General features: G+C 47.8%; 1 protein-coding gene across 2 annotated transcripts in view; it reads left to right on the forward strand.

Annotated features, from left to right (window-relative positions):
* UBE2G1 (ubiquitin conjugating enzyme E2 G1) overlaps window positions 1-26,421 on the forward strand; it is a 109,431-nt gene that overhangs the window by 71,207 nt on the left and 11,803 nt on the right. For both annotated transcript variants that reach the window (XM_047090135.1, XM_047090134.1), the window contains exons 2-5: window positions 476-578; window positions 14,545-14,642; window positions 20,348-20,526; window positions 24,970-25,092. In XM_047090135.1, the coding sequence (XP_046946091.1) occupies window positions 476-578; window positions 14,545-14,642; window positions 20,348-20,526; window positions 24,970-25,056 (467 nt within the window). In that variant the 3' untranslated portion in view covers window positions 25,057-25,092. The remainder of the gene's footprint in view (window positions 1-475; window positions 579-14,544; window positions 14,643-20,347; window positions 20,527-24,969; window positions 25,093-26,421) is intronic.

Below are 26,421 nucleotides of genomic sequence, written 5' to 3' on the forward strand. Positions count from 1 at the left end.
GGGCTTGTCAAGTAGACACGCAGAGAATGGTGTACATGAGGGTTGGCTAAGCTCAGGGATTCCAGTGAACCGGGTGAGGTCCTCTGTTGGTGCTTCTAATAGGGCACCCTAAAGACCACAGTGGAAGCCTGATTCGACTTCCCTCTGAGCCGGGATCTGGGAGGGTGGGCCTGGATGCCTGTGTCTTTACAAGTTCTGTCTACCACTGTAGGGTTACCTAGAGGGTGAGAATCTAGCTGGAGTCCAGGGCGGGAATAAGAGGTTTGGAAGGGGGTCATGTTTGCTTCCCTGTGGGCCTCCTTGTGCTACAGAAATGGAAACGTTTTGGCCGTCAGGTAGCATTTTGCTGATGGATCCACGTATATCCGTCGAATAGCGTAGAATTTATAACATGGTATTAACGTTCTGTAATTTATCTGTTGGGTGAAAATTATGTGCTTAAAAGTTTTGATCGGTTTTTTTTCTTCCCCCACAGAACTCAACAAAAATCCAGTGGAAGGCTTTTCAGCAGGTTTAATAGATGACAATGACCTTTACCGATGGGAAGTCCTTATCATTGGTCCCCCTGACACACTTTAGTAAGTACCATGGAACTGACACTAAAATAGCTCTCTTAATTGAAGTATAAACTGTTTTGGCAAACTGAAGTGAAATTGTTTAGATCAGATGGAGTGGCTGTGGTTAGGTGAACTTGTTTGTATCAAGTGAGCATGTATAGGACTTACGTGTTCTGCCTGAAACTCTAGTGTCTAAAGCCTGCTGCTTTCTTAAATAGATAATAGTTTCTGAAGTGTAGATGTTTTTAATACCTGGAATAAATTTATTACAGAAAAGCTATTTTTAAGGTAAAGCCTCTTTTAGATCATGTATTTTTTACTTGTTTCTCAGATACATTGGGTTAATATTGGCAGGATAGGAGAAAGAAGAGAATTCTTGACTGAAATGTTTCTGCCTCTTCCTACTGTGCCTCACCCCCAAAGGGAACCCCGTAATTTCAGAGGTCAGGCTTTCCCACCATCAGCACTTTGTCCGTTTGATTCCAGTGTCGTGTTAACCTGGGAGATTTCCTTTCAGGACACAGGTCACACATCAGCATCTTCACGTGGGAGAGAACTTTCAAAGTCATCGGTTTAGTGACTCTTCAGTTGGGTCCCCCCAGAAAACTGACCAGAGCCAAGATGTGTTGACCCTCAAATGAACCAGTGTTTACCTTTTCCCACTTTATAAAGGCGATTGTTACAGCTAATCACTTGTAGTTACTCCTTATTAACAAATGTCAGTTAGAAAACAGAATGTAGTGGTATGAAAAAAATAACGGAAAAGGAGATGAGATTTCTTAAATATTTTATGTCCTACATTTTATTTTAAGATGTTTTCTTAATGTTTATTTTTGAGAGAGAGACAGAGTGTGAGTGGGGGAGGGGCAGAGAGACAGGGAGACACAGAATCCAAAGAGGCTCCAGGCCCCGAACTGTCAGCACAGAGCCCGATGCAGGGCTCGAACCCTCGAACCGTGAGATCATGACCTGAGGTGAAGTCAGATGCTTAACTGACTGAGCCACCCAGACGCCCCTTCTGTCCTACATTTTAGATTCAAAGACCACAGTCTTACTTTCTGCTCTGAATGTTTGCACACTAACTTAAAGCTACTAATATTTACTGTTTGTTTTTTTTTTTAACAGCAGGTAAAAGTTTATTAGAGTATAAGATCAGAAAGGAAGAATAGTACGAAAGCTCTCTTTACAGACAGGGGACATTTGAAAGTGAATGCCCATGACAAAGGTCCTTGTTTTGTAAGGTTCTGGTTGTCCCGCCCCTTCCCCCTGGCTCCTCCTTGGCTTAATAGCACTAGGTGCTGGGTCATTTCCATCATGTGAGGTGTGGTCTGTGTTCACACTTAGGTCTTTTGTGAAATTCCTGAGTCCAACCTGAGGGGGAGTAGGCGGGGTCTGTTACATTCTTAGGAACCTTACCCCGGGGGTGGGGAGGGTTTGCTGTTGTCACGCACTCCCACGTTATTCCAAAATCTGTCTTTCCCCACCCTTTCCCTCTGGTCCTACCTTTTCCCTCTCTGCCTCTCTTATCGTATCTTTTTCTACCATAGTCTTCCCACTGAACGCATGACTTCTAACTGCATTAGGAATCGGGGCAACGACCGATCTTAACTCCCTCCTGCTGAAAGGGGGCAATGACCTGGGTATGGCAGTCAGGGTAGGTTCCGAGGTCGATCCAGAGGTTCGAGATAACGGGAGGGTGTTTGGAACATCTGGGCTACCAGAATTTTCTTGGAGGTCTTTTTTTTCGGGCAGATCATCGGCTTCTACAAATGACATGCATAGACTATTAGACTAACAAGCATTAATATTCCGAACGCAATGCCTCCTAGGGAGGAGACCACACCACGGGAAGGAAAGATGCATTGTAGCCATCCCAAAAGTCCCTGACATGTCTGGTCATTTTTTTAAAAATGTAACCACAAGTTTTCCTCTCTCCCGTATTTATTTGGATCTTGTGATATTGTTGGTTAGAATAATTAAGCAAGTTAACTAGTTTTTGGTTCTCGATCCTCGAATCTTCCTTTGGCCATCCAGTTTCCACAGGAACAAACTCCACGAGGAGTATTTAACTTTACCTCTCCAATATCCAGGTTACTCTAAGTTCAGACAATTATTTATCCGTCCTGGAGCTAGTAGCACCGTCGTCCCTAATTCAGTCATAATGTCCCTTTCTAGCAAGGGAGCGGGGCTCTCTGACTTTATCAAAAAAGAGGGCGGAAAAAAAAGTCTCCCCATATGCACCCCAGGGGCTGAGAGAAAAATTTAGTCATAAGTTTTCTGGAGAGGCCTCTAAGAGTTACGCGGCATTTGGATGGTTGGCCGGGGAAAGGACGGAAAAGGCAGTTGAGTGTCAAGAAGGAACTCAAGCGGTTTCCCTTCCGTTTTCCAGAGTTACCCGAGGCTCTGGGTTTCAGTGGACAGTTGGTTCAGGGGGGCCACTGTGATGAGCCCCAGGACCGATCCGCTCCCTTCAGAGACACTGGGTATCTGAGCCCTTGCAGACTGAGGTCCCCGAGGGCATCCGGATCTCCAGTGACCGTCTCCACACAAGGGGCCTGGCTCATGGGGTTTCGACTTCGGTTGTCCCCTCTGAGAACACTTGTGTTTCCAGTGCCCTGAATGGCCTCAGATATGGCACTTGGTGCCAGGACCTTGGGAAGTCTGGTTCGACATAGTATGTAAGGCCGAGACTAAGGCCTTAGATTTTTTTCTTAAGCCTCCTTTCCTGTTCCTTACTTTTCTCTTGATCTTGGTTGTCATATACCCAATTGGCAGCTTGTAAAAGCTCCTCCAGGGTCCCTTCCCAGCCAACAGCCAACTTTTGTAGTTTTCTCCAAATATCTGGGGTTGATTGAATGAATGATGAATTTGTCCTTCAGAATCATCTCTGCCTTAGGGGTCTTAGGCGAGATAGCCTTATATTTAATGAGAGCCTCCCTTAACTTTTCCAGGAAGGCCACCAGGGTTTCATCCTGTGTCTGTATAATAGTGGCTCATTTAGTATAATTTAAAGGCTTAACCTTAGTTCTTTTTAATCCTTCCAAAGTACAGGCTTGGAAATGGCAGTACCACCATTCCCAGTGCAATTATCATAGTCCCAAGTAGGATCTTGGGGTGGGACTGCCTGAGCTTCAGTAGGGAATTCTGGAAAGCCTTTATATACTTATCCAGATCATCAGAAAATGTACCTAGATATCCTTTCGTCCGTCTTAAATCTTAGAGCGAAAAAGGTACTCGTAATCTTGTTGTGGTGGTGCCTCCCTGGGTTTCTCCTTCCGGCGCTCCAGCTTCTTGTAGGGGAAACACGCCTGTCACGCTACGGGGAGGGCCTGGGTAAGGTGGGCAGCAGGGAGCAGAAGTGCACGTTTGAGGTCTGGGTATATGGATGGAGGACCCGAGGCGGAGGCTGAGGTGAAAGCCATCGCTCCCTCCCTCTCTAGGTCTGCTTTGGGTACAGGCAAAGGGCCCTTAGCTGTTTACCCTCCCGATGACTGGACTTCAGAAAGGGTTGGCCTGACACCTACTCGATTGTCTCTTAAGGCCCCCAAAACACTGAACATAGGGACTTCTCCCCACTTCCCCTCACATTTGCAGATCAAGTCCAATCGTAGGATGGCATTATAATCGGTATTTCCCTCTGGCGGCCAGGTTTCCTCCTCCAATTTGCCTTGGGGCCAAGCCTTGGGGCAAAAAGAAAATGAGTTGCTGCTCCTTCAGGGTTTGTGGATCAAAGTCATCCCAGTTTTTCAGAATGCATCCCAAAGGGGTATTGGCCTTGGTTAGGGAATTGCCCATCTATAGGAAAAAGAGAAAAAGGCATCCCTTATAGCTGGCCAGGAGAAGCCTCACCTTCTAACCCCGCATTTTGGCTGGCTACGGGACCGGCAGCCAGAAGCCCAGTCAGTCTCTCGAGCTGCTGGGAGTAGTTGCTCTTACCCAGGCTTGACCCTACTTCCGAGAGCTGACCTGGTCTTCCCTGATTTCTCCTACCCCTGTTTCCTGCCCGCGGGACCTTGGGAGTACGGACTGTGACCACGCAAGACTCTCCTGGTTTTGGAAATGTGCACTAATTTTATTTTGACCCAACAGTAATTTACATATTGATCATCGGCCATTGTGGGGGGCTAAAAGGGCTAAAGATGAGGTCTGTTCCCCTGCCTTTTTCAGCAGTGCACAAATAAATATGTTCCAGCCATGTGGGTATCCATTTTTGGCATACACTGGGCTAAGTTTAGCAAAATGGCCCATGTATCCCAGTAAAAGCCCTTTGTATATCATGGTCATCCCTCGTATGGCACAGGCGTCCATTCCTGTGCTAAATGGGCACAACAAACATGGAGCATTTGGAGGCTGGCACCAAGGGTATCGAGGGTATCGCCGTTGTTTTCCAGTCTTTGGATCAAGGGAGGGTCAGTTTTAATCTTAACCCCGTGTACTTTTAAAATCCGTTCATTTTAACCTTAGTCCTTCTTGACCACACATAAAATTCCTTTCCAGAGATTTCCCTTCACAAACCTTCTACAACTTTCCTTTCCACTCACATTTTGTCCCAAGCCATTTCTCTCCAAATAACCAGACAAAATTACTTTATTTTGCCTTCCAATAAAAATGTATTTCCTTTCCTTATCTTTCTTACACTTCTCCTACTTTTCTACGTACTGAGTTGCTTTCCTTATTCCCATCAGCCTTAACTACATTTAGCAGAATTTTAACTCTTAGAAACCATAGTCTCCAGTGAAAACTTGGTAACCAGTTGTGAACTGTCCTACCAGAATTCTTTGGATGGCAAATTCGTGAGCCACTTAAGCACAAAGCATGTCTACCAACAGACCCAAATAGCCTTAGTTTTTCTGCGATGAGAAGTCAGAAGCTTAAACCTATGTTAAGTAATCAATGCTTTAGCACTCCAGTCTGTTTGGAAAAGACCTGGACGTCCAACGAATTGAATCCCATTTATCACGCAAGCAAAGCTTTATACGGTTTCAGGGTACCAAAGACTGGAAGGCATCTTAACAATTACCCATGAAAACTTTGAGGCAGAATTTACCATCATTTTAGTCATCTTTTTGCTAACAAAGTGGAATGGAGATAACATGAACCTATTTGACCTCCAGGAAACCTAGATAGAATAAAAAGTTTTATATTTAATACTGATAAACAGGTCTGTCTCAAACCAACAAACTTAAAATAGCCTAAACATTGAAACTCGAATGAGTTTCACCTGCATTCACCTAAAATTCAATCAATTTGTTCTCCGTTGTCAGTTTTTATCTGGGGCACCAGTGGGGAGATCTGAAGTGGGCAGTCCAAGTGGGTGCTCTTTGCTCCTTGACAGGAGGGTGAGAGGAGGAGCTGGTGGCGCCTGGGACACCGAGGATGGTATAGGAGACAGTTGGTAGGCTGCACCCAAGGAGGTGCAGAAACGGGGAGGGAGGGGAGGGCTGAAGAGGTGAGATTCGGCCGGGAAGCCTGGAGGCAGATAAAAGCCCAGAGGACAGACAACGAGAGGACGCCTGTCAGCTTGGACAGATGAGCAGATGCACATTAGAGGACAGGGACGTTCCCTGAAACAAGAGGAGTTTGGGCAGCTGCTAGGGAATATTCCTTCAAGTCCCTGTCCTGAGTAGACTAAGCAGAGCCAGTTGGTTCTTATTCGCATCCGCATCTTGTGGGAGCCTGCCAAATGTCTTCTGTCCCATCACCACCGTGGGCATCAGGGGCAGGAGGAGGGTGGTGAGCCCAGAAGGCGTTGAAGCAAGGCCTGCTCTCCGCTCCACAAGAGATGTTTGAAAATGAAAGGTAAAAAATGAGACCTGGGCAGTGAGCCATGGCCAGAGTGTCGGAAGTGGAAGCAAGTAGAGGGCCACCGTCCACTGCAGTTGGGAAACCTGTGAGGGAGGACCCTTTGCAAGTCTCCCGGATCACTCCTAGGAGGATATGCGAGAGATCAGTCCTGGGCTTTTCCACTCATTTCCCAAAGGAAGAGGCTGGCCATAGAGAATTCTACCAGCTACCCAAGCGGGGCGGTGAGGGATCCGGTTTTGCCGACGGCCTTCAGGCATCCACCAGACAATAGCCTGGGTCAGGACCCATCGTTTGCTGTTTGGTCTCCCTTGAGTCCCATGCATCCAGAGGGTTTTCTCAAAAGGAAACTGGGGCTCCACCACACCAGTGTTCCCGACTGCATTGGGGGATCAGCTGGGGGGGAGACCCAAGGAGCTTGTCAGCTGAGACTTGAGAATGGCAGTCACTCTATTCGCCCTCAACTGGCGGACGGGTCCCTGTTGTTTGGTTCGAGAACTTTATTTAGGTTGGAAAGAAAGGGGGAGCCAACCGCCCTTTACTTACAGTTAGAATACGTCGATACCCCAGACGAGCCCCCAAAGAAATGTTGCAGGATTTCTTATCAGAGTACCCGGGGTTCGTTGTCTTGCTGCAAAGAATGAAGGGGTGGACACAGAATGAGGGGTGGGCAAAAGTTCATGTGGGTGTAGGATCAGAAAGGGAGAATAGTGGGAATGCTCTCTTGACAGAGAGGAGACATTCGAAAGTGAGTATTTAATGCTTTATAAGATGGATTGTGACTATCTGATGTCAGTGGCTAGTACAGGTTCCGTACTGTTTTTAGAAGTGGGGGTATTGGGACAAAATACTGTGACCTTTTGTATCTCAGAGCCATACACCTGAGGAACAGAGCCATGGGTCCGTGTCCGAGTTTCTTGGGGACTGTGCTTCCTTATTCAGCTGTGGTCCTCCATGGCGCTAAGCAGGCGGGGATTTCATTTTAGGTGTTCAAAGATGGGGACTCCTCCGCCCCCTAAAACACCTGGTGGAGAAGAAAATTAGGGCTAATTGTTACCAGAGCTGGTACAGTACATACAGGGTAAGCTGTAGGCTGTAGTGTGGACTTGGGGCTTTCTGTTGTCTGGAAAAGTGATTGTTTTGTCACGATTGTTTCCAGTCAGACATTTTACTGATGTATTTGTCAGGGCCATGTTGGTATTGGTGATCACTGCACACCGTAGGAACTCAGTTTGGTCACTCCACAGGGAAAGTTCGGGTCGGTAATAGTAACCCTTGAAAAACATCTTTGAGGTGTCCCCCATTACATCCTTAATATTATTTGCAAGCAAATAAAACCATACATACAAGCCCGATGAAGTGCAGATTTTCAAACTAAATACGTTGCATGAAGGTTTACTGGGGAGACACAGTGACATTCCAATGACAGAATCTTGTACTCTGGCGATAGAGTATTTCTTCCAAATTGCTGTCTGTGTACAGGAGTAATTAGCACCCAGGCCCCAGCTTCATCTCTGAGGACCCCACAGAGCTCTGGCCTTTTCTCTAAAGGCTCTTGGCGGGTCCATATATACATTGTATGCCTTCAGCTTTGCTAAGGGGAACCATTTGTTAATAGTCCCCGCACTAATTAATAGTCCCTTTTTTTCCGTCAATTAAAAACTCGTTCCTGGCCTTCAGTACACATTTAAACAGTGGTGGCCGCTCCTCTGGAGTGTGGGTTTCTAGATGAGACAGTTGGGCTGTAGTCTAACTTCAGTGCCACGTGCACCTTTGTTTGTTTGTTTGTTTTAAGTTTATTTATTTATTTTGAGAGAGACAGAGAGAGAATCCCAACGAGGCTGTGCGTTGTCAGTGTGGAGCCTGACAGAGGGCTCAGTCTCATGAACCATGAGATCATGACCTGAGCTGAACTCAGGAGTCAGGCACTCAGCCAACTGAACCACCAGGGGCCCCCAGAATATTACCCAAAGGACAAAGAGGGGGTAGTTTGTTTGTTTGTTTGTTTCTTTCTTTCTCTTTTTTTTTCTTTCTCTCTTTCTTTCTCTTTCTTTCTTTCTTTCTTTCTTTCTTTCTTTCTTTCTTTCTTTCTTTCTTTCTTTTTCTTTCTTTCTTTCTTAAAAAAGATTTTTTTTTAATGTTTATTTATTTTTGAGAGAGAGCACGAGCAGGGGAGGGGCAGAGAGAGACAGAGGGAGACACAGAATCCCGGGCAGGCTCCAGGCTCCGAGCTGTCAGCACAGAGCCAGACTGAACTCACGAATCATGAGATCATGACCTCAGCTCAACCGACTGAGCCCTCCAGGCGCCCCTGAGGGTAGTTTCTTCTTAGTTTCAGGTATTTTATATGCAGTGTAGACACCTTTTTTCCCTGGAAGCTCTCTTGCAGACCGGCTCTTGTCTCATCGGTCAGAATTAAGCCACTTGCTCATTTCTTCCCAGGAGCTGGTAAGATGGGGGAGATTTTGCCGCAGTGGGTTTAGAGGAGTTACTCTGGGCTGGAAGGGATTTCGAAGTGTTAGCAGATAGGGTAAGAATTAACTGGATGGAGAGGCTCCTGGGTGGCTCAGTCGATTGAGCATCAGACTTTGGCTCAGTTCGTGGGTTCGAGCCCCGTGTCGGGCTCTGTGCCGACAGCTCGGAGCCTGGAGCCTGCTTCGGACTCTGTGTCTCCCTCTCTGTCTGCCCCTCCCCTGCTCACACTCTGTCTCTCTCTCAAACATAAATAAACATTTAAAAAAATTAAGAATTAACTGGGAGGATATTCTGGCAAAGGCAGTGAGAGGTGGGGTAAATGGAAGGGGAGCCACAGATGAATAATTTCGTAGGAGGAACAGAATGTAATTGGGCCTAGAAAACAAGGGGTGGGACCTGGAGTGTGGCAGCAGTAGTCAGACTGAGCGTGTGGGACCTCAAGAAGAGGGTGGATAGACGGGGTTGAGTGCTCGGTGAAGTTTATAAACCCTGCTAAAGAGTTTGGGTTTGTCTTCTGTCCTGACGACAAAGCCTAACCATTGAGGGATTTTATGCCAGGAGTTACCAGTCAGGAATTTGATGCACATCCTAAAGTATAAGCTCTGAGTATCATGACTTTGGGATTGCAGATTTTATTTTCCTTCACTTTACTTGTGTTTTATTTGTGCAGCAGGAATTTGTTTTTCACAGTGTTACTCTAAAAGCTTCTTTGTAGGTGGAAGAGCTGGGCTGGGAGTTGGGGTTGAGCCGGGTGGCAGTAGGGAGACGCACGGCCTTTGCCCAGGCGGTAGAGTGAGGAGGGCTGAGCAATTAGCCAGGAAGGGGTAAGGAGAGGAAAGTGTGTTCAGAAGTCAGCATCCTAAAATGGTACCAGGTACCAAGAATCGAGTATTTCATGTTGTGCGCTGGCTTAGCAGGAAGGAACTTAGAGGTGTCCAGCAGCTGAAGAGGGTAGACGCCATCTCGGGGTTGCCGGAGTGGGCATCTCTCGTGTGTGGGTGCCAGACCTCCAGTGTACATCACTGCCCATGGGGAGGGACTGAGGCTGACAGTGGGGATGTAGGGCTGGAAGTAAGTTAATGTGGGCTTAGATGGTGCCTAAACCTGCCTGATGAATTCATCACTGGATACATCATTTATGTAACGATGGGAAGAATTAACGACGTCTGACATTTTTTTAGACGCTCTCGTGTTATTTTGTGCGGCATCATTAGCCTTCCCTTAGTCACTAGAGGGCGCTGCACCCTTCAGAGTAACGAGGGCACTCAAGATTCTGTAAGACTGAGAGTTGCCACGAGGATTAATTTAGCCGCTATATTTATCGCTCTGTTACTGCTCTGTCCGTTAATGAGTCTTCCCAGTGGAGTTAAGGACAGATTGTCTCGGTGTCTTTCTGTGAAGGACACCGAGCTGGCGTGCTGTACCTGCTCTTTTCAGCCTGCCGGTTATCAGGCGTGTGGACGGCCAGCCATTTCCACGGAATGAGAGATTTCAGGGAAAGGTGGTGGCAGATTTGTGAAGGACGTTGGGAGACTCGGGTATCACCACATAACTTTAAATTGTATACGTTGGTGTTAGTGAGTGGCGAGTGTAACCTTTGACCTCTTACTCTGTCTTTCATCAGCCACGGCTAGTCTGTTCAAAGAGCATGCTTTATTTTATTCCCCCCCACTGGCAATGGGGTGGAAACTTTGTAGGCTATTAAGGTCATGTATGTTTTGTCATCGTGGATGTAGGACCCGACGGACTCTGGTTAGTACCATTTTACAGTGAAGCATGAGCCGTGTGTCCTGTGATGAGGGAACCTTGTGCTGCGTGATCAGTGCAAGGCCACATCACTGACTGTTCAGTGCTCAAGAACAGGGGCTCGGGCCATGCAACTTTGAACAATGATGCAGACTTTGTCTTAGCAGTTTCATTTTTAGGGTAAAAACCCGATGCCCAGGAAGCGTTTGGAACGTTCAGTGTTCTATTGCTTGTAATAGCAAAACAATTGGAAGCAGTCAGATACCTTATGAGTGTGATAAATTGTTGAATGTGGCAGATAAAATGAACAAGAAACCAGTAACAACAGGAGTGTTGTTTTTTTTTAATCTTTATTGATTTTTGAGAGAGAGAGAAAGTGAGCAAGTGAGCAGGGGAGGAACAGAGAGAGAGGGAGACAAAGAATCCGAAGCAGGCTCCAGGCTCTGAGCTGTCAGCCCAGAGCCTGACGCAGGGCTCGAACCTGCGAACCGTGGGATCGTGACCTGAGCCGAAGTCAGACCCCTAACCGACTGAGCCACCCAGACGCCCCAGGAGTGTTTTTATCTATTTATCTATCTATCTATCTATCTATCTATCTATCTATCTATCTATCTAATTCAATATATGAAATTTATTGTCAAATTGGTTTCCATACAACACCCAGTGCTCATCCCAACAGGTGGCCTCCTCCATACCCATCACCCACCCTCCCCTCCCTCCCACCCCCCATCAACCCTCAGTTTGTTCTCAGTTTTTAACAGTCTCCTATGCTTTGGCTCTCTCCCACTCTAACCTCTTTTCCCCAGGAGTGTTTTTATAAGAACAGTGTTGAGCAAAATTTAAGACAACAGCATAAGTGTATCATTTATATAAAGTCAATATGGCAGAATGAAAGGATCTGACAAAATAGAATGATGGGATCCGGTCCTGGTAAGATTTTTATAACGTAGTACAAAACAGTAAGTGGGGCTAATGGAAGACACTTCATCCAGGCTGAGAAAAGGTTCTCAGCCTTTTCAAATGGGAGGTTTGCACCCACAAGCTGGGGCCACACAACTCGGGTTTTAAAAAAACGGGTAGGATTCTATAGGTGAAAGATGTTAAGGAGTCCAGCTCTAGGAGGAAACCTGTAAGGCGTAACATGGGGTTATTGGTTCAGAATGGGGAGTGATCTGTAGACAGTGAAAATTGTGTGCTTTGAACCTTTGGGGATAATTCCGTCAATAAGACCTGACACTTTAAGGATGAAAATAACTTAAGACAGTTTTTCATGATCGGGATTCCAGTGAGCTGACATAAAGTGGATCTAGTCACTCAGACTTGGGGGACACAGGGAAGCTGCCTTAACTCTGAGGAGCAGCCTTGTCGGTGGAACAAAGTGCAGGGCTTTGGGGCAGCTCTTCTGATGCCCTTTTACACAGATTCCTGGCTGTTTTCTGTGTTGGCAGCTTTCAAACTGCGCCCCCTCCCCCCGCCACAACCCATAACCGGAAGTATTTTACATCGTGACCTGATGTATACTCCTGTGCATACGTTTTAGTGAGTAGCAACATGCATGTAGATGGCTTAAGTGAAACAGACTGTTTGTGATAAGCGCCTGTGTTTTCTGTTCGATTTTGATTTGTCATAGAAGAGAACCGGTTAGCAACTCACTCGGTTGATTTTGCAGCCCCAGTTTGAAAAGGAGTGCATCCAGCTGCCAGGTGCCACGGCCGGCGCTGGCGCCGGCGCTGGCGCTGGCAGGTGGGGTGGCACGGGCGAGGAGGTGGCTGCCGCGCCCGTCAGGGTGGTGGGTCCATCCCAGCAGCCGTCCCAGCCTGCTGTGTGCCCAGGTCTGCAGTTTTCCCCCTTCGAGGAGTCCTTCTGGGAGTTTCGCAGATGGAGGTCACGCAGCAGACATAAAAGTTGTCCTTTTTCTTCCTTCGTACCCTGGATGTCTGTACTACGTTCAGTCCGGTTTTCTTCCAGTGCCAGGGAAGCGATGTTCTTTTTCTTGATCAAGCCCCCTTTCCCTTATTTTCTTCTTTCTTCCAGTCACTCAGTTACTGTTTCTCTAGTGTCCCTGGTCTTTCTGCCAGCACCTTCCCGTCTCCTTGCAGACAAATTAGTTTCGTTCCCTCCTTTTTAAAGCCTTTCATTTGTGCTCTTTCCCCATCTAGTTACCCCGTTCTTTAACTGTTGGGCTTTTCAAGTCGTCCTGCTCGTCACGCTTGTACCTCACCACCCCTCTCTCGTTCACCCTTCGCAGCCTCCTGTTGGCTTTTACTACAGTTGTGTTACCACGGTTGCTCTCTCTGCTGGGAGCCCATTGGCCTTCCCTGGGTCTTTAGTATTTGGTGTTAATGATCTGCCTCTCTGTTGTTAAGCCCTTCCCCAAATCTTTTATGATCAGAAAAGGCAATACAGATTAATACTTTCTTGCGGTTAAAAATAGTCTGTATTGGCGTGTACAAAGCAGTGAGTAAAAGATCCTGTGATCCTGTGTTCCAGAGTTGACCACTGCTGTGTATTGGTGTCGTGTTCTCATACAGTTTTCTATTTGTATATAAACATGTCCCCATGTTTTTCTTCTTAAGACAAATGGGCTTATAGTAGATACTTGGTTTTTTTAAAAATTTAGTTTTCGATTGCTCATATTCCAGTAGTTAGGACAGATATTTTGCTTGATATTTTTTCTGCCACCAAATGGTAAGTGCTGGGAAGAAAACAATGATCTCTAACGTCTTCCTCCCTGTTTTTTATGTAGAACAGTGCCTCACGCAAATAGGTGATCAGTGTGTATTTGTTCAGTCCCGTGTACGGAGCTGACAATTCCATTTCTCACTGATCTCAAACAAGCATAGTCACGTGACCCTGCTCTGCTGGAGTGTGCACTGAGCAGTAAAAGAGTCAGATGTGCCAGTAGCCGTTGGAATAAGTGCGAAGAGGCCAGTGTGCCAGAGGGACACGGGTGGTTGAGGTCTGATAGTCAAAGTAAGGCCTTTGTCAGGAGGGAACGTTGGAGCCGAGCTCTAAGTGATGACAAGGGGAGAAGGGTGTTTCAAACAGAGGGAATGGCCGCTACCGATGACACGGGGAGGAACTTAGTCATGTGCCCCATCAGGCTGACTTGATCTCATTGGTTTTTGTTGTGAACATACGGCTCGTTGTCCCGTTTTGATGGTTCTTCAGAAACAGTTTTTAAGTGAATGGCGTTGACCTAGGACCGTACTAATACCGCAGTCACTGGCCACGTGTGCTACTCAAATTGAATAAAATTGAATAAAATTAAAAATACAGTTCCTCAGTTGAACTGGCCGTATGTCAGGTGTTGTGGACAGTGTGACCGTGGACCAAGCCAGTGTGCAGAAAGCTGTCCTGCGCAGCGCTGTTTTGGAAAAGCCACAGAATACAGACTCCTTGGGAGACTTTATACCCTGTTCCAGCTGTTCGTGTCTGATGTGTGAAGGGCGAAGAAATACTCGTGAAACGACAAGATGAATAAATGAGTGGAAGGTCCGCGCGTCTTTCCACACAGGGAACAACCCAGTTAATGTGTGTGAGCTCTGAGAGGGGAGGGGGCTGGTGGGGCTTGAAGAACGGCGGGAGGGCTGGCTGCCGCGGACGAGAGTGATCGTTGGAGACCCCCCAGGCAGAGCAAACCCTTCTGGACGTGGACTTACGTACAGCGGGTGGTGGTGGTAGGGTTGTTAGCACCGCAATAACGGGACCTGATCGGGATGCCTGCTGTGCACCAACTGTTTCTTTCATTTTCCTCGCCTTCTGAGAGTTCAGTAGGAGGGTGGGCGTGATGGTCTATTGAACTGAGTATTGGAGTAGGTAAATTATCTGCTTGAGACCCAGGTTACGAACTCACTTCATTTACAGTGTTAGCACTGGCACCCTTGTTTTATGTTTGTTGTAATAATTGTCTACCGATAAGCGGGAACTTATAGGCAAGAACTTGTTTTTGTTTTTCTTCCAGTGAAGGTGGTGTTTTTAAGGCTCATCTCACTTTCCCAAAAGATTACCCCCTCCGGCCTCCTAAAATGAAATTCATTACAGAAATCTGGCACCCAAATGGTAAGTTCATTTAGCTTTACTTTTACATTTGCAAATATGACGGCCTGCCTCTGAGGTTTTCAAGGTCAATAAGAGAGAGACAGTTCTCAAGGAAATCACTTTGGGATTTTTGTACTAAGCTCACTGTGTTTACTATGCACATGGCCTTGTATTAGTTCCTTTAGGACAGCAGGGGGGATGGACATCTATTTATTTGCTTAGTTTTCAGCTCTTTTCGAGACTCCCGATGTTCCGAACCAGAGGCACGGTTACTGGGTGATATTCAGCATGAGTAGAGCCCTCACAGTTGAGCAGATCACTTCCATGGTATCGGGTGACTCATTGTCTGTTCCAGAGAGGGGTAATTAAACCTGGATTTTAAATTTCTATTTCTCTTCTTCACTCTTAGACCGTGGGCAGCTCTTAACTTTTACCTTTATTCTTTAGCTGTTGAAAAGGGAGTGTCCTACCTGCCTCGTAAGGTGACTGGTGGGGTCAGAGGAGATGTGGTGCCCTGTGTTTTCACCTTCGGAAAACATCCAGTCCTGCAGTGCCTGAAATGTGGTGACATTGGCTTTTTTACCCAAAGATGTGTCACCATTTAAAATCCACTTTGCAAGCCAGAGGTTGGGCTGGGTAAAGTATGTTTGTACACCGCCTCCCCTGAACTTGGCCTCGTTTTGGTGACGGAGCTGGCGGGTGTGTCTTCTCTAAGTTGTCGGGTTTTCATTTCTGACGACTGTGCCCATCTGCTTCTCCTGGGACTTTGCGTCACCAGGAAGAGAAACTCCTAGGTCAGTCTAAGCAAAAGTCCGTGAGCAGAAATGAATGAATAAACGAAGGCGTTACTCCAGGGGTCTGGAGTGTGGACTCACACCCAGTGGCTTGAGAAACGGGCGGGAGTCTCTCTTGGGAGAGACTCGGGGTGGCCGACGGAAAACTTGCAGGAACCGAGGGGGCCGCTGTATTTCATCACGTCTGAGGAGGCGGTGAGCACGGGGACGCGTCACCACGTCGGTGGTGGAATGTGCCAGAGGGGGCCCCGCCTGGCGTGTGGATGCGCGAAGCGACAGCGTCCGCCCCCTGTTGTGTTGATGCCTCGCTGCTTCCTTTCTGGCGTCTGGGTCTGCCAGTATCTCTTTCCTTCACTTGGATTATTTGGTGTAACGGGCAGTCTCCTTGCACCTGTTTCCAGAGAAGACGTAGCCAAGCTCCGAGTGTCGGCTCCACCACGGATTAGCTGTGTGGTCGCAGGTGAAACCTCTCTGAGCCTCGGTTTCCCCGTGAGAGCACACACAGGCAACACGCGGGACTTGTGAGCCGGAGGAGAGCCACGGCCCAGTGGTCTAAGAGGGCAGCCGTTGACGCGCGTGTTTCAGATGGAAGAGACTTCATTTTGGGGCCACAAGGGGGAGGAGTTAGCGAGACGATTGAAACATGACTGGAGAGAGGAGGGACTTTGTGAAGGAGGGCACCTGAGGATGTGGGCGGGGATGGCAGGTGTGGGGACAGAAGGTGCCAGGAAGGTGCCAGAGAGCGGCTGGGGAGGTGCGAGGAGCCCTGTGGAACCAGGTGGGGCCAGGCTGGCACTGGAGCTGGAGGTGGTGAGTGAGCCGCGGGCCCTCCTGCGGGAAGGGAGACACGGAGAGGACCGTGTTGTTGCAGGTAGAGGGGTCAGGGGGTGCTTCCTAGAGATGTGGTGCTTTTTTTTTCTTCTTCTTTTTTTTTATTTTTTGTTTTTTTTAATGTTTATTTATTTTTTTTTTGAGAGAGAGCACGAGCGAGCACAAGGTGGGTAGGGGCAGAGAGAGAGAGAGAGAGATTGAGAATCTGCTTTCAGCGCAGAGCCTGATACGGGGCTTCAACTCATGAACCACGAGAACATGACCTGAGCCAAAACCAAGAATCGGACACTTAAGCAGCTGAGCCCCCCCCAGAAGCCTGCACTAGAGAATGTGATTTAAAAAAAAAAAAATTTTTTTTTTAACCTTTATTTATTTTCAAGAGACAGAGACAGAGTGCGAACGGGGGAGGGTCAGAGAGAGAGGGAGACACAGAATCTGAAGCAGGCTCCGGGCTCTGAGCTGTCAGCCCAGAGCCCTCCGCGGGGCTCGAACTCACGGACCGCGAGATCATGACCTGAGCCGAAGTCGGCCGCTTAACCGACTGAGCCACCCAGGTGCCCCTAGAGAATGTGATTCTTAACAGGATTTTGAGTGTGTGCATGCCTGGCTTAAACTTTTTTCTTTAGACTTTGGGTTCTCCTTAAATTATGGTGCTTTAAAGCTGTTCGGTAGGTTCATCGTGACTGCGTGATCCAGAGGGAAGGATAGCATCTGTGGAGGAAGGGTTGGGAGGGGAGCCAGACTGATCTTCGGGAGACGTGCAGATGATTTTATCAGTGCTTCCCGCGAGAGACCGTGAAAGCTTGAAGTGACAGTGGTTCAAGGAGGGAAAATGGAGTTGTGGGTGGGTGGTGATTGTGAGGTCAGGGTTCGGAATCGATGGGCCACATACAGAATAACCACAGGATCAAAACCACACAGAGGTACTTTACAGCTGCTGGGATGGCTGGAATCAGAAAGGCAGAAGAGAAACCAGTGTCAGTGAGGACAGCGAGAATTTCAAGCCTCGTGTACTCCTGGCGAGAACGCGAAGGGCAGCCGCTTTGGAAAACAGACTAGTCTGGTGTTCCCCAGAAGGTTCAACGTGGTCACCTCGTTTGTGGCCGTGGGATTCCTTCCTGGATATAGAACCAAGAACGGTGGGAGTATGTCCACAAGACACTGAGGCTTGAGTGTTCATGGCCGCATTGTTCATTAAGGGCAGAAAGTGGAAGCAGCCCAATGTCCATCGGTCGACGAGGACAAAAGCAGCATGTAACATGTCCACGTTGTGGGATGACGCACCGGCTCGTGCTGCAACACGGAGGAACCTTAGAAACACTGAGCGAACGAAGCCCGTCACAGAAGGCCACAGAGTGTCTGATTCCATTTACGCCGGACTGTCCATCTAGACTGTCCATCTCTAGACTGGCACATCTAGAGAGAGAGAGACGGCTGGGGTGGGGGTTGCAGCGGGCTCGGGGGAAGGATGGGAGGGAATGGGGAGTGATTGCTGGTGAGCGTGCGGTTTCTTTCTGGCGTGATGGTCGTACAACTTTGTAAACATGCTGGAGGCTGCTAGGTTGTGCACCTCAGCTGTGTGAATTCTAGCTCCATAACGCTGTTCTAAGCATTATTCTGAGGTAAAAATTAGCTTCATGTGGCTTAGATGCATTCCATTTGGGTTGGTTTTTCTTGAGATCTACTTGCCGTATCCACCTAGAGGGTCGGGTGAAAGTGGCCCATCCAAAGCTCAGCAGTGAGTGTAGGGCCTTGGAAGTTATCGGCATTGAGATGATAGTAACGCCGTGACATTACCTTGTCTTGCATGGAGTTATCCGTCAGTTACAAATCAGTAAAGCGTGGGGACAAAGGTGAGGGGTAACACTGTGGTGTAAAGAATGGGTTAATGTCCCCATGGAAAAAGGTGGCACATGCTGGAGACTGGGATGGCATCAGAAGTCAGGCTAAGGGAGGCTGGAGGGGGAGAGAACAGTTCACGAGCCTGTGGCAAAAAGTGTGTCACGGAGGCCGAAGCGGGGAGAACGTGTCCGTAGTCGTGGCCCAGCATGGGTGACTTTGAAAGCATCCAGGAGAATGTCGTTCTGGTCACCTGGTGAGCAGTCATGGCATCCTGATAAGGGGCAGAAGCCTGCCTCTCCAGTGAGGGGATGAGACAGGGAGAGGGAGGGAGAGGGAGAGAAAGGGAGGCAGGGAGGGAGAGGGAGAGAAAGGGAGGGAGGGAGGGAGAGGGAGGAAAGGAGGGAGGGGGAGGGAGGGGGAGAGAGGTGGGGAGGGCTAGGGTCAAGCGGGTTTGCTCATTCCAGACGCACGGCTTTAAGGGACGGGGTGGCTGGGAGGGTGCACGTGGCTGGGGCTCAAGTAGTGGCTTTGTGTGGAGAGTTGATTTAGAAAAAGGCGGACCAAAACTCCAAATGGACAAAAAGTTTCGAGTGGCTGGGGCTTGTAAATGAAGCCTGTGCCAGTGAGAGCGACGAGGTCGGCATCGGGTCTTGAAGGAAGAGGGCAAAGTAGCGGCACAGCTTGGCGTGGGGAGAATGAAGCAGTTTGGCCGAAGAAGCTAGGTGGGGAAAGGGTCAGAGGGGTCATTGCACTGGAGGAGACGTGTATTTTCTGCACGTGGAAAAACTTCACCCCCAGAATCATCTAGAAAAACCGAGCTATATTTCACCTGTATTTCACGTTTTAAAATGTAATTTGGTAATAGGTATGAAGCCTAAAATCTTTTCATTGAGAAAAAAAAAATTAAACTATTGTTAAAATGAAGTGACCCAAGTTTAAAAATGTAAAGGTGCTAGATCGTAACAGTAATCTTCAAAAGAAGGAAAATGATTAAATTGATTGTCACTGATAGAGTTTTATAGAGGCATTTAATACTCTGTGTTCGAAGACAGTGACTTGGAAAAAAATTCTTATTTGGGGAGCCCTGACTGTAGAAAAGCCCCCAGACAAGGTGTGAAAGCCCCGGCCTGGCCCGGCACGCACCCATGGTCACGGCCGCATTCCAGACACGTTTGTCCGAGTGTGGCAGTGTGAGGGCCCTGAGTTTGTAACAACATGGGAAGTGCTTCCCAAGGTAGGAGGTGGAAAGTAAGCTTTAAAATCATACCCATCACACGTTTCTTAGACTTTAGGCAGGAAGTTAGGAATGAAAGAGATCTACATGTTGCCATTGGTTACTTATGGGATTTGGAAATTTGGTTGAAAAACTTGTTATGCCAAGAATTCTTATATTTTTCTGTGATTTCCAGCATTTTCCCAGTAAGTATACTTTTATTTTATTTTATTTTATTTTATTTTATTTTATTTTATTTTATTTTATTTTATTTTATTTTATTTTATCTTATCTTATCTTATCTTATCTTATCTTATCTTATCTTATCTTATTTTATTATTTTGCAGTGGAGAAAATTACTCTGTAAAACATGAGTGATGATTTTGGTAGGTTTACTAATGAGTGTTTGTGTGATCTGAGTGAGCTGGTGGGTTAGAACTTCACCTTTGTGTTGGTCGGGAATCACTCTGTGACTTGCATTTTAAATCTCAGCTTCATAGAAGAGATGGCGTCATGACTGTCATTTTGTATCGATGGATTTTCACTGGTGACAGGACATGTTCTCTTGCGAATCCGAGTTCACTCCTTTCCTTGAAGATGGGATTTTGCCTTTATGTGATTTAAAAAGTATACTATGAGGTTCGTAGGAATGTCTCTGGATGTTTGACTGTCACCGATTTCAATCAGGAAGTTAGTGGGGAATCTAGGAAATTATACAGACTCGGTTCTGGTATTTCAATCGTATACTTTGTACAAAAAAAGAACAGGTTGATGGTATGTACTGCATATAAATGCTGGACACCACCTATGTGCCAGGTATCTTGACGTTTTGCTTCTGTTTCTGTTGTTTTGTCAAATGGATCCTCTTTGGTAAAAATCTGTGGTCTTCCTAACAAGTTAGCGGGTTCCATTTTGGAAATCGTCTGTATGTGTTCAGCGTTTATAGCGGACTGTGGGGGTCCGGGTCACTCCTATAATCGGTACTTTATGTGTAACCACGTTGTTTTAAATACCTTAAACAGGATTCTTACTGTCTAATTTTGCAGTTGATAAAAATGGTGATGTATGCATCTCCATTCTTCATGAGCCCGGCGAGGACAAATACGGGTACGAAAAGCCAGAGGAACGCTGGCTCCCTATTCACACTGTGGAAACCATCATGATCAGTGTCATTTCCATGCTGGCAGACCCGAACGGAGACTCCCCTGCTAACGTGGATGCTGCGGTAAGGTGGTCACGCACACGCCTCCCTCCCTGTTCATTAAACTCGATCACAACCGCCGCCTGCGTGTGTGTGTGTGTCTCTACACTCTGTTCACGTACATTTATTTTTCTTCTGAATCTGTACAAAACTAAGTTACAGATATAGCTAAGTTTTACCTCTTACGTACTTGAACCTGCATCTCTTAAGAATAAGGATACTGTCTTACTTGGCTATAATATTACTGTCATACTTAAGAAAATTTAATATCAAGTCCCTACTAAAGTCTATGTTATTATTCCTGGGCTTTTATTTTTAAATTTTTCAGATCTACAAAAGTTGCCTTAGTTAAGTAAACACTCTTCGCCTGGATTCACCAGTTGTGGAGATTTTACAGCATTTTTTTCCTGAACTGTTTGGGACACTTTGCAGATGCCCTAACTCTCCACGCGTAGGCCCTTCAGTGGCGTCTCCTGAGAATTCAGGGTGCTTTCTCGCAAGCACAGCACAGGTGTCTTCATCGATAAGGACTGTTGGATGTGTACACAGCTCATACGCACGGTTCCTAACACGGTTCTTTATACCTGCTCTTTTTTCCTTTTTTTTTTTTTTAAATCTGGGAGACCACATTTTATTTTGTGTTCATGTTTCTCTTAGTCTCCTAGAATAGTCTAGTTCCTCAGCCTTCTGCTGTCCTTGGGAAAGCCTTTGGTTCTAATTTTTGTTCTTGGAACTGTTGTTAGTATGTATTGAAGCCAGGAGATTAAATTCACCTTTTTTCTTGGGTTACTTCAAACCTATAGAAAAACTTGGGCAAGGTAGTAGCATATGCAGGGAGACACCACGTCCATAAGCCCTTTCAAATGTATGGCTTTGACTTTTTGAATTTAGTAACCAAATTGAAGTAAAAACTGGCAGAAAACTGTCCTGGCCTTTTTTTTTTTTTTTTTTTTTTTTTAAGTTTATATTTGAAGAGAGAGTGTGAGCAGGGGAGGGGCAGAGAGAATCCCAAGCAGGTTCCACATTCAGTGCAGAGTGCAACACGGGGCTCAAACTCACAAACCGTGAGATCATGACCTGAGCCAAAATCAAGAGTCTGATGCTAACTGACTGAGCCACTCGTGTACCCCCCCGTCTCAGCCTTTTCTGTAGCCAAGTTTCAGCCTGAGCGGTGCAGGAGATGGTGAGGGAGAAGGGAGAGCTGTGTTTTTAAAAAATCCCGTGGAATCATTTTGAGAGGGAATTGTTTGATTCATGCTCAGCTGTAACTCTTTTGAATAAAACGAGAACTGACAAATTTTATTTTAATCTTCGTAAAGATAAAATTGATAATTAAGAGCAAATGCCTGAAAGTACGAATATGCAAACGTTAGTAACCCTTCAAAGCAGCTGCGTCCTGAAACTGGGGGACCTGCTGAGGAAGGAGAGTCATCGCCTCGAAGCCAGTGTGACTGTCAGGGTGGAAGCAGGCCTTCCCCCCAGGGCTCCATACGCCAGTGTGACCTCTGATCTGAGCCCCACAGGTCGTGTGCCATCTGTCCCGTTAACGTCTTGAAACCCACGGCCTCTTTTTATGGTTTAAGCAGTTGGTCGTCTTGTATCTAAACCAGAACTTTCCCGTCCACGTGTTCAGGCAAACTTTCGTATTTGCTTTGCCATTTTCATGTTTTTTGTTAGTTTGCTTCTCCGACCTCTCACCCGACGGTGCCTGTTCCAGGAAAACCACCCTTTTCTTGGAGACCCCTCTCCTGGACCCTCCACCTTTGCTCCTGGGTTAGGGGTGGGCTCAGACCGCGGCACAGCCTGCCTGCTCTTCTGGGCAGGATCATCGGTTTCTGCCTCCTGTTCCTTTTTTCTGGCTCGACTCCTTCCTGTGGTGCTTCATCTGAGACTCGTGTTTCAGAAAGGCTTTGTGAGAATTAACATCTGGTCCTTGCCTGCCTGCGAGTGTTTTCGCCTGGGCCTTGTTCGCAAGTGACAGTTTGTGGAGTTCTGGGGGACAAGTTCAGACTTCTACAGGATTTGTCTTTTATCATTTATTGTTGCTGACGAGGGAGTTGATGCGAGGCTGACTCTTCACCACTTGCGGGTGACCTTTCCTTCCTTTTTCTCCCTGTTTCTTCAGGTTTTTTTCTGATTCTTGGTGTTTAAAATATCACGTTGTTGTGTAAGGTGTAAGATTTTCTGTTTCTGTACAGTTGTCCCCCTTGTCGGTGAGAGGTACGTTCCGAGACCCCCGGCGGATGCCTGAAACCAGGGATAAGTACTGAACCCTTATATACATTATTTTTTTGTCCTATATACATACACACACGATAAAGTTTGATTTATGAATTAGGCTCAGTGAGAGACCTACAGTGGTTGCTGATGATAAAGTAGGGCAGTTATAAAAGTCATGTGACTGTGGGCTCTCCCGTGTCTCAGTGGCCTGTACCTGCCCTCCTCGTGAGGATGGGAGGGGTGTGACGCGGTCGGAGGCTTCTCCTCTTGACCCTGTGATGTCACGACAGAAGGGGAGCCATCTGCGCCGCGACGGACGCGGTCGCCTGTGGCGGAGGGGCTCCCGTGGTCGATTTGCGCTTGTAGGATGTCAGTTCTGGGAAGTTTCCCATTTTCACCACGTTGAGAACTTCCCTGCGTATCGCACTCCTTCCGTTTTTTAATTAATTCTTCATTTGAGTGCAGCCGAGCCACAAAGTACACTCCTTCCCTGTTTGGGCTTGCGGCTGCCGCCTACGTCGGTCCTTGTTTCGTCCGGGTGCCTGTGGATGGCGACTTCTGCCGCCTCCTTCCTCACTGTGGCGGTGTCGCTGTTTAATGAACTAATAATAGTTGTCCGGTCTTGTGCGAGTTCTAATTAGAAGTGTTTGTAAAGTTGAATTCTGAAGTCTCTTTCTTGGAGGCCCATGTTTTCTCTTGTGTTTCTCCTGCATCTGGGAGCCCGGGCTCTGGTGGGAGCGGCAGCGTGCGGGTCTGCGGGCACCGGCCTGACCCCGACCTCGAACGTGAAGAGGCCGTTACTTTCAGTCCTGGTACCCATGCGAGGGGCCCTGATTCTAGCACGTAAAGTGTAGGTATCGCAGTTGGCCGTATTTCAGGAGAGTATTAGCATTTTGGGTATAGTGGGAGGAAGATGCCACGTCTCTGTTTTCATCCCGCGTCCTACCGACTCTTCTCGGGCCGGACGTGTCTAACCTGTGCCCTCTGTTCAGTCGGCCCTTCTCCTCCTCTGCTCTGGTTGCAGGGAGACTTCTCGGGGCTGTGCTTTCTCTCTGCGGCACGTTTCTTACTCTGCCGTGTACTTCTGGTCTTCCAGAAAAAGTTCCCACCCACGTGGATGACTCTCTTGCCATTTCTTTGACGTGGAGAGTCTGCCTCACACAGATTCCAGTCTGATCGTTTCAGGAGGCTGTCAGGAGAGGAAAGACATGCGCGCTGTGCCCCCTGCTCTGGTCGATGCACAGGCTCTCCGTGAGTAGAATGCAGAGAGGACACAGGTGACCTGTGTGCTCGTCCTCAGCGTGGCTGGGGTAGCTTCCGCAGTGGCTTGGGGCCCGTCACGCACCAGCCCGTCCTCTGGCGGGAAGCCACCCTCATGCAGTTGTGTGTCACCGTAGTGTCTCCGGGCCTTTCCACCTGGGACCTCCTCACCCAGGCCCCCTACCCCCAGCCTCCGTTCTCTCAGCTCCCTGCTCTTTGGAGGAGATTCTTGTTCCTTGAGCCTGAACTTCCTCTTGCCTGGAATTGCTCTTTTCTATCTTTTACTTAAAACTTGATGCCGAAGCGTTGACAGGTTTTGTGACATTTTATCCACAAGTACTTCAGACACATCCAGGTCTCTACACGTCTGTGTGTGGTTTGTCACCCAAGTTATTCTAATAACTGGCTTCCTGAGGAGGGCAGAAATTTCAACTCTCCTCTGTGAGGAGGGCAATGGTTGAAGATTTCTCGTCTTTGCCGTGACTAAAGGCTGGGCATTTTGGTGAGAATTTTCTGCTATTTACATGCTAGATAAAAGCAGCTCAATTTTCACGTGAGACCCTGCTGGTGCCACTTGTGTCTCATTGTCACCCCCCCTCCCCCGCCCCCCCTCCCCCCCCCCAGCGTGCAGCGCCCTGCTCCTCTACCTGGGGCGGAACCTTCCGGGGGCGGCAGGCAGCCTTCCCAGTGCTTCCCGCGCCCGAGTAGCTTGCCTGTAGGTCGCAGCTGCCTGTCCCAGTGGGCAAACCGGTCCGTCCTCCCCGGATGTCTCCTTCCTCCAGGAGACCTGCCTGTGAGGTGACTGGCGGTTCCCACGGAGGGAGTGCCTGGCGCGAGTGGTTTCTGACGATTCTTCTGCCTTATCAGCTTTTTAACATCTTAAAGGCGTACGCGTTGCCAAAGTGTTGCATTCAAGATGAAAACTCGCATTTGAGATAAGAAGAACTTGCTGGCGTTAAGTCACTAAATGCTACTTTGTGTCTATAGAAAGAATGGAGGGAAGACAGAAATGGAGAATTCAAAAGGAAAGTTGCCCGCTGTGTGAGAAAAAGCCAAGAGACTGCTTTTGAGTGACATTTATTCAACAGCTGTGACTTCACTTACTTCAGGGTAAGTTCATCGTAAAATCCTACTCCCCTGTTGCTTTGTTACACATGGCACATACGCTGTTGGAAATTGTGTGGTTTGGGAATTTGAGCCGCCCGTTGTCATTGGCTTCGTGTTCAGTGGGGAGCCCTGTGGTCAGAGACCGTGTAGCCCGCTTGGGCTTTGCTTCAGCAGGCCCCGCTGTTTTCTAGATGCTCTGTGTTAGCTCTTTCTTTCTTTCCACTGGTGGTGCGTATGTGCTGCAGGTCCTTTCTTCCATCCTGACCACTGCTGGGCCCTGAGGTTTGTGTATCTTAAAGGATGACTGAAGTGTTCATGTCTTAATTTTTTTTTTTCTTTTTACAGAGAGAGCGTATTTTGTAAGAAACTGCCAAGACCATTAAACATCTACCTTCTTTGTCTTAATCAGTCTGAATCTCCCTGTTCGTTACTGCTAGGGCCAGTCGGAAAAATTTCCTTTTATTGTGTGCTGTCTGTCCACAGGCTTACCTTACATCCAGTAAGGGTCCACGATAGAAGAGGCCACATGTAGACAGTTGACCAGACGCGTGACATTCCCGTTAAGCGGTTTCTTTTTTAATTAAATGTTGGGGTGGTAAAGTTGCTTATGAAATGTGGCATGTGAAGAATGACCTGGAACGCTCCACCTACTTGACGAAAGAGGATTGTGTCAGAACCTCTTACGCTCCCCGTACCCCTCTTCTGCCCCAGCCTTCTCTCCTGTCCTCCAGTTCACATGTACCGTTGCTTTTCTTTGTAATTTCGTCACATTTGTGTTACCCTGGGCAACGCACTGTATGACGTTGCTCTGTGTACGTGGGATTACAACATGCACGTTCTTTTGTGACTTTTCTTGCTCCGCATTATGTTCTTGAAATTTGTCTGTGTCGGGTGTAGTTAGACTCGTCTGGTTTTCGTCTGTTGTGCGGGGCTCGCTCGGTAACGGACCTGTCTGCTCTGTGTGCTCCTTGCAGTTGTGTCGTCCTTTGGGGAGAGGGTTCTCGTTTGTTGGTTTCACTTTGTGTTGGCCGTCACAGGGAGCGCGGTGCACGTCCGTGCTGAGAGCCTCTCTGGGGCGGGTGCGTGGGAGTAGCTTGCTGACTGGTCGGTGTGTGCCCATCATTGGACTAGAGAATGCCAGATTGCCCCCAAATGCTGCACCTGTTCATACCAAGGGTTCCATTCACTCCGTATCCCCCCCCCCCCCCCCCCCCCCCAGCGTTTGATCTTCCCGGACCTCTGCGACGTGTTCCGTCTGGAAGGGTGCGGCACGAGCCCTTGCTCTGGTACGCGTGGCCGGTGCCACAGAGGAAACTCCTGTCTCTGGGCTGT

The sequence above is a fragment of the Lynx rufus genome, unplaced genomic scaffold (assembly GCF_022079265.1).
Source record: "Lynx rufus isolate CCGP_SWC_20201006 ecotype Redwood Valley unplaced genomic scaffold, mLynRuf1.p SCAF_28, whole genome shotgun sequence".
Lineage (NCBI taxonomy): Eukaryota > Metazoa > Chordata > Mammalia > Carnivora > Felidae > Lynx > Lynx rufus.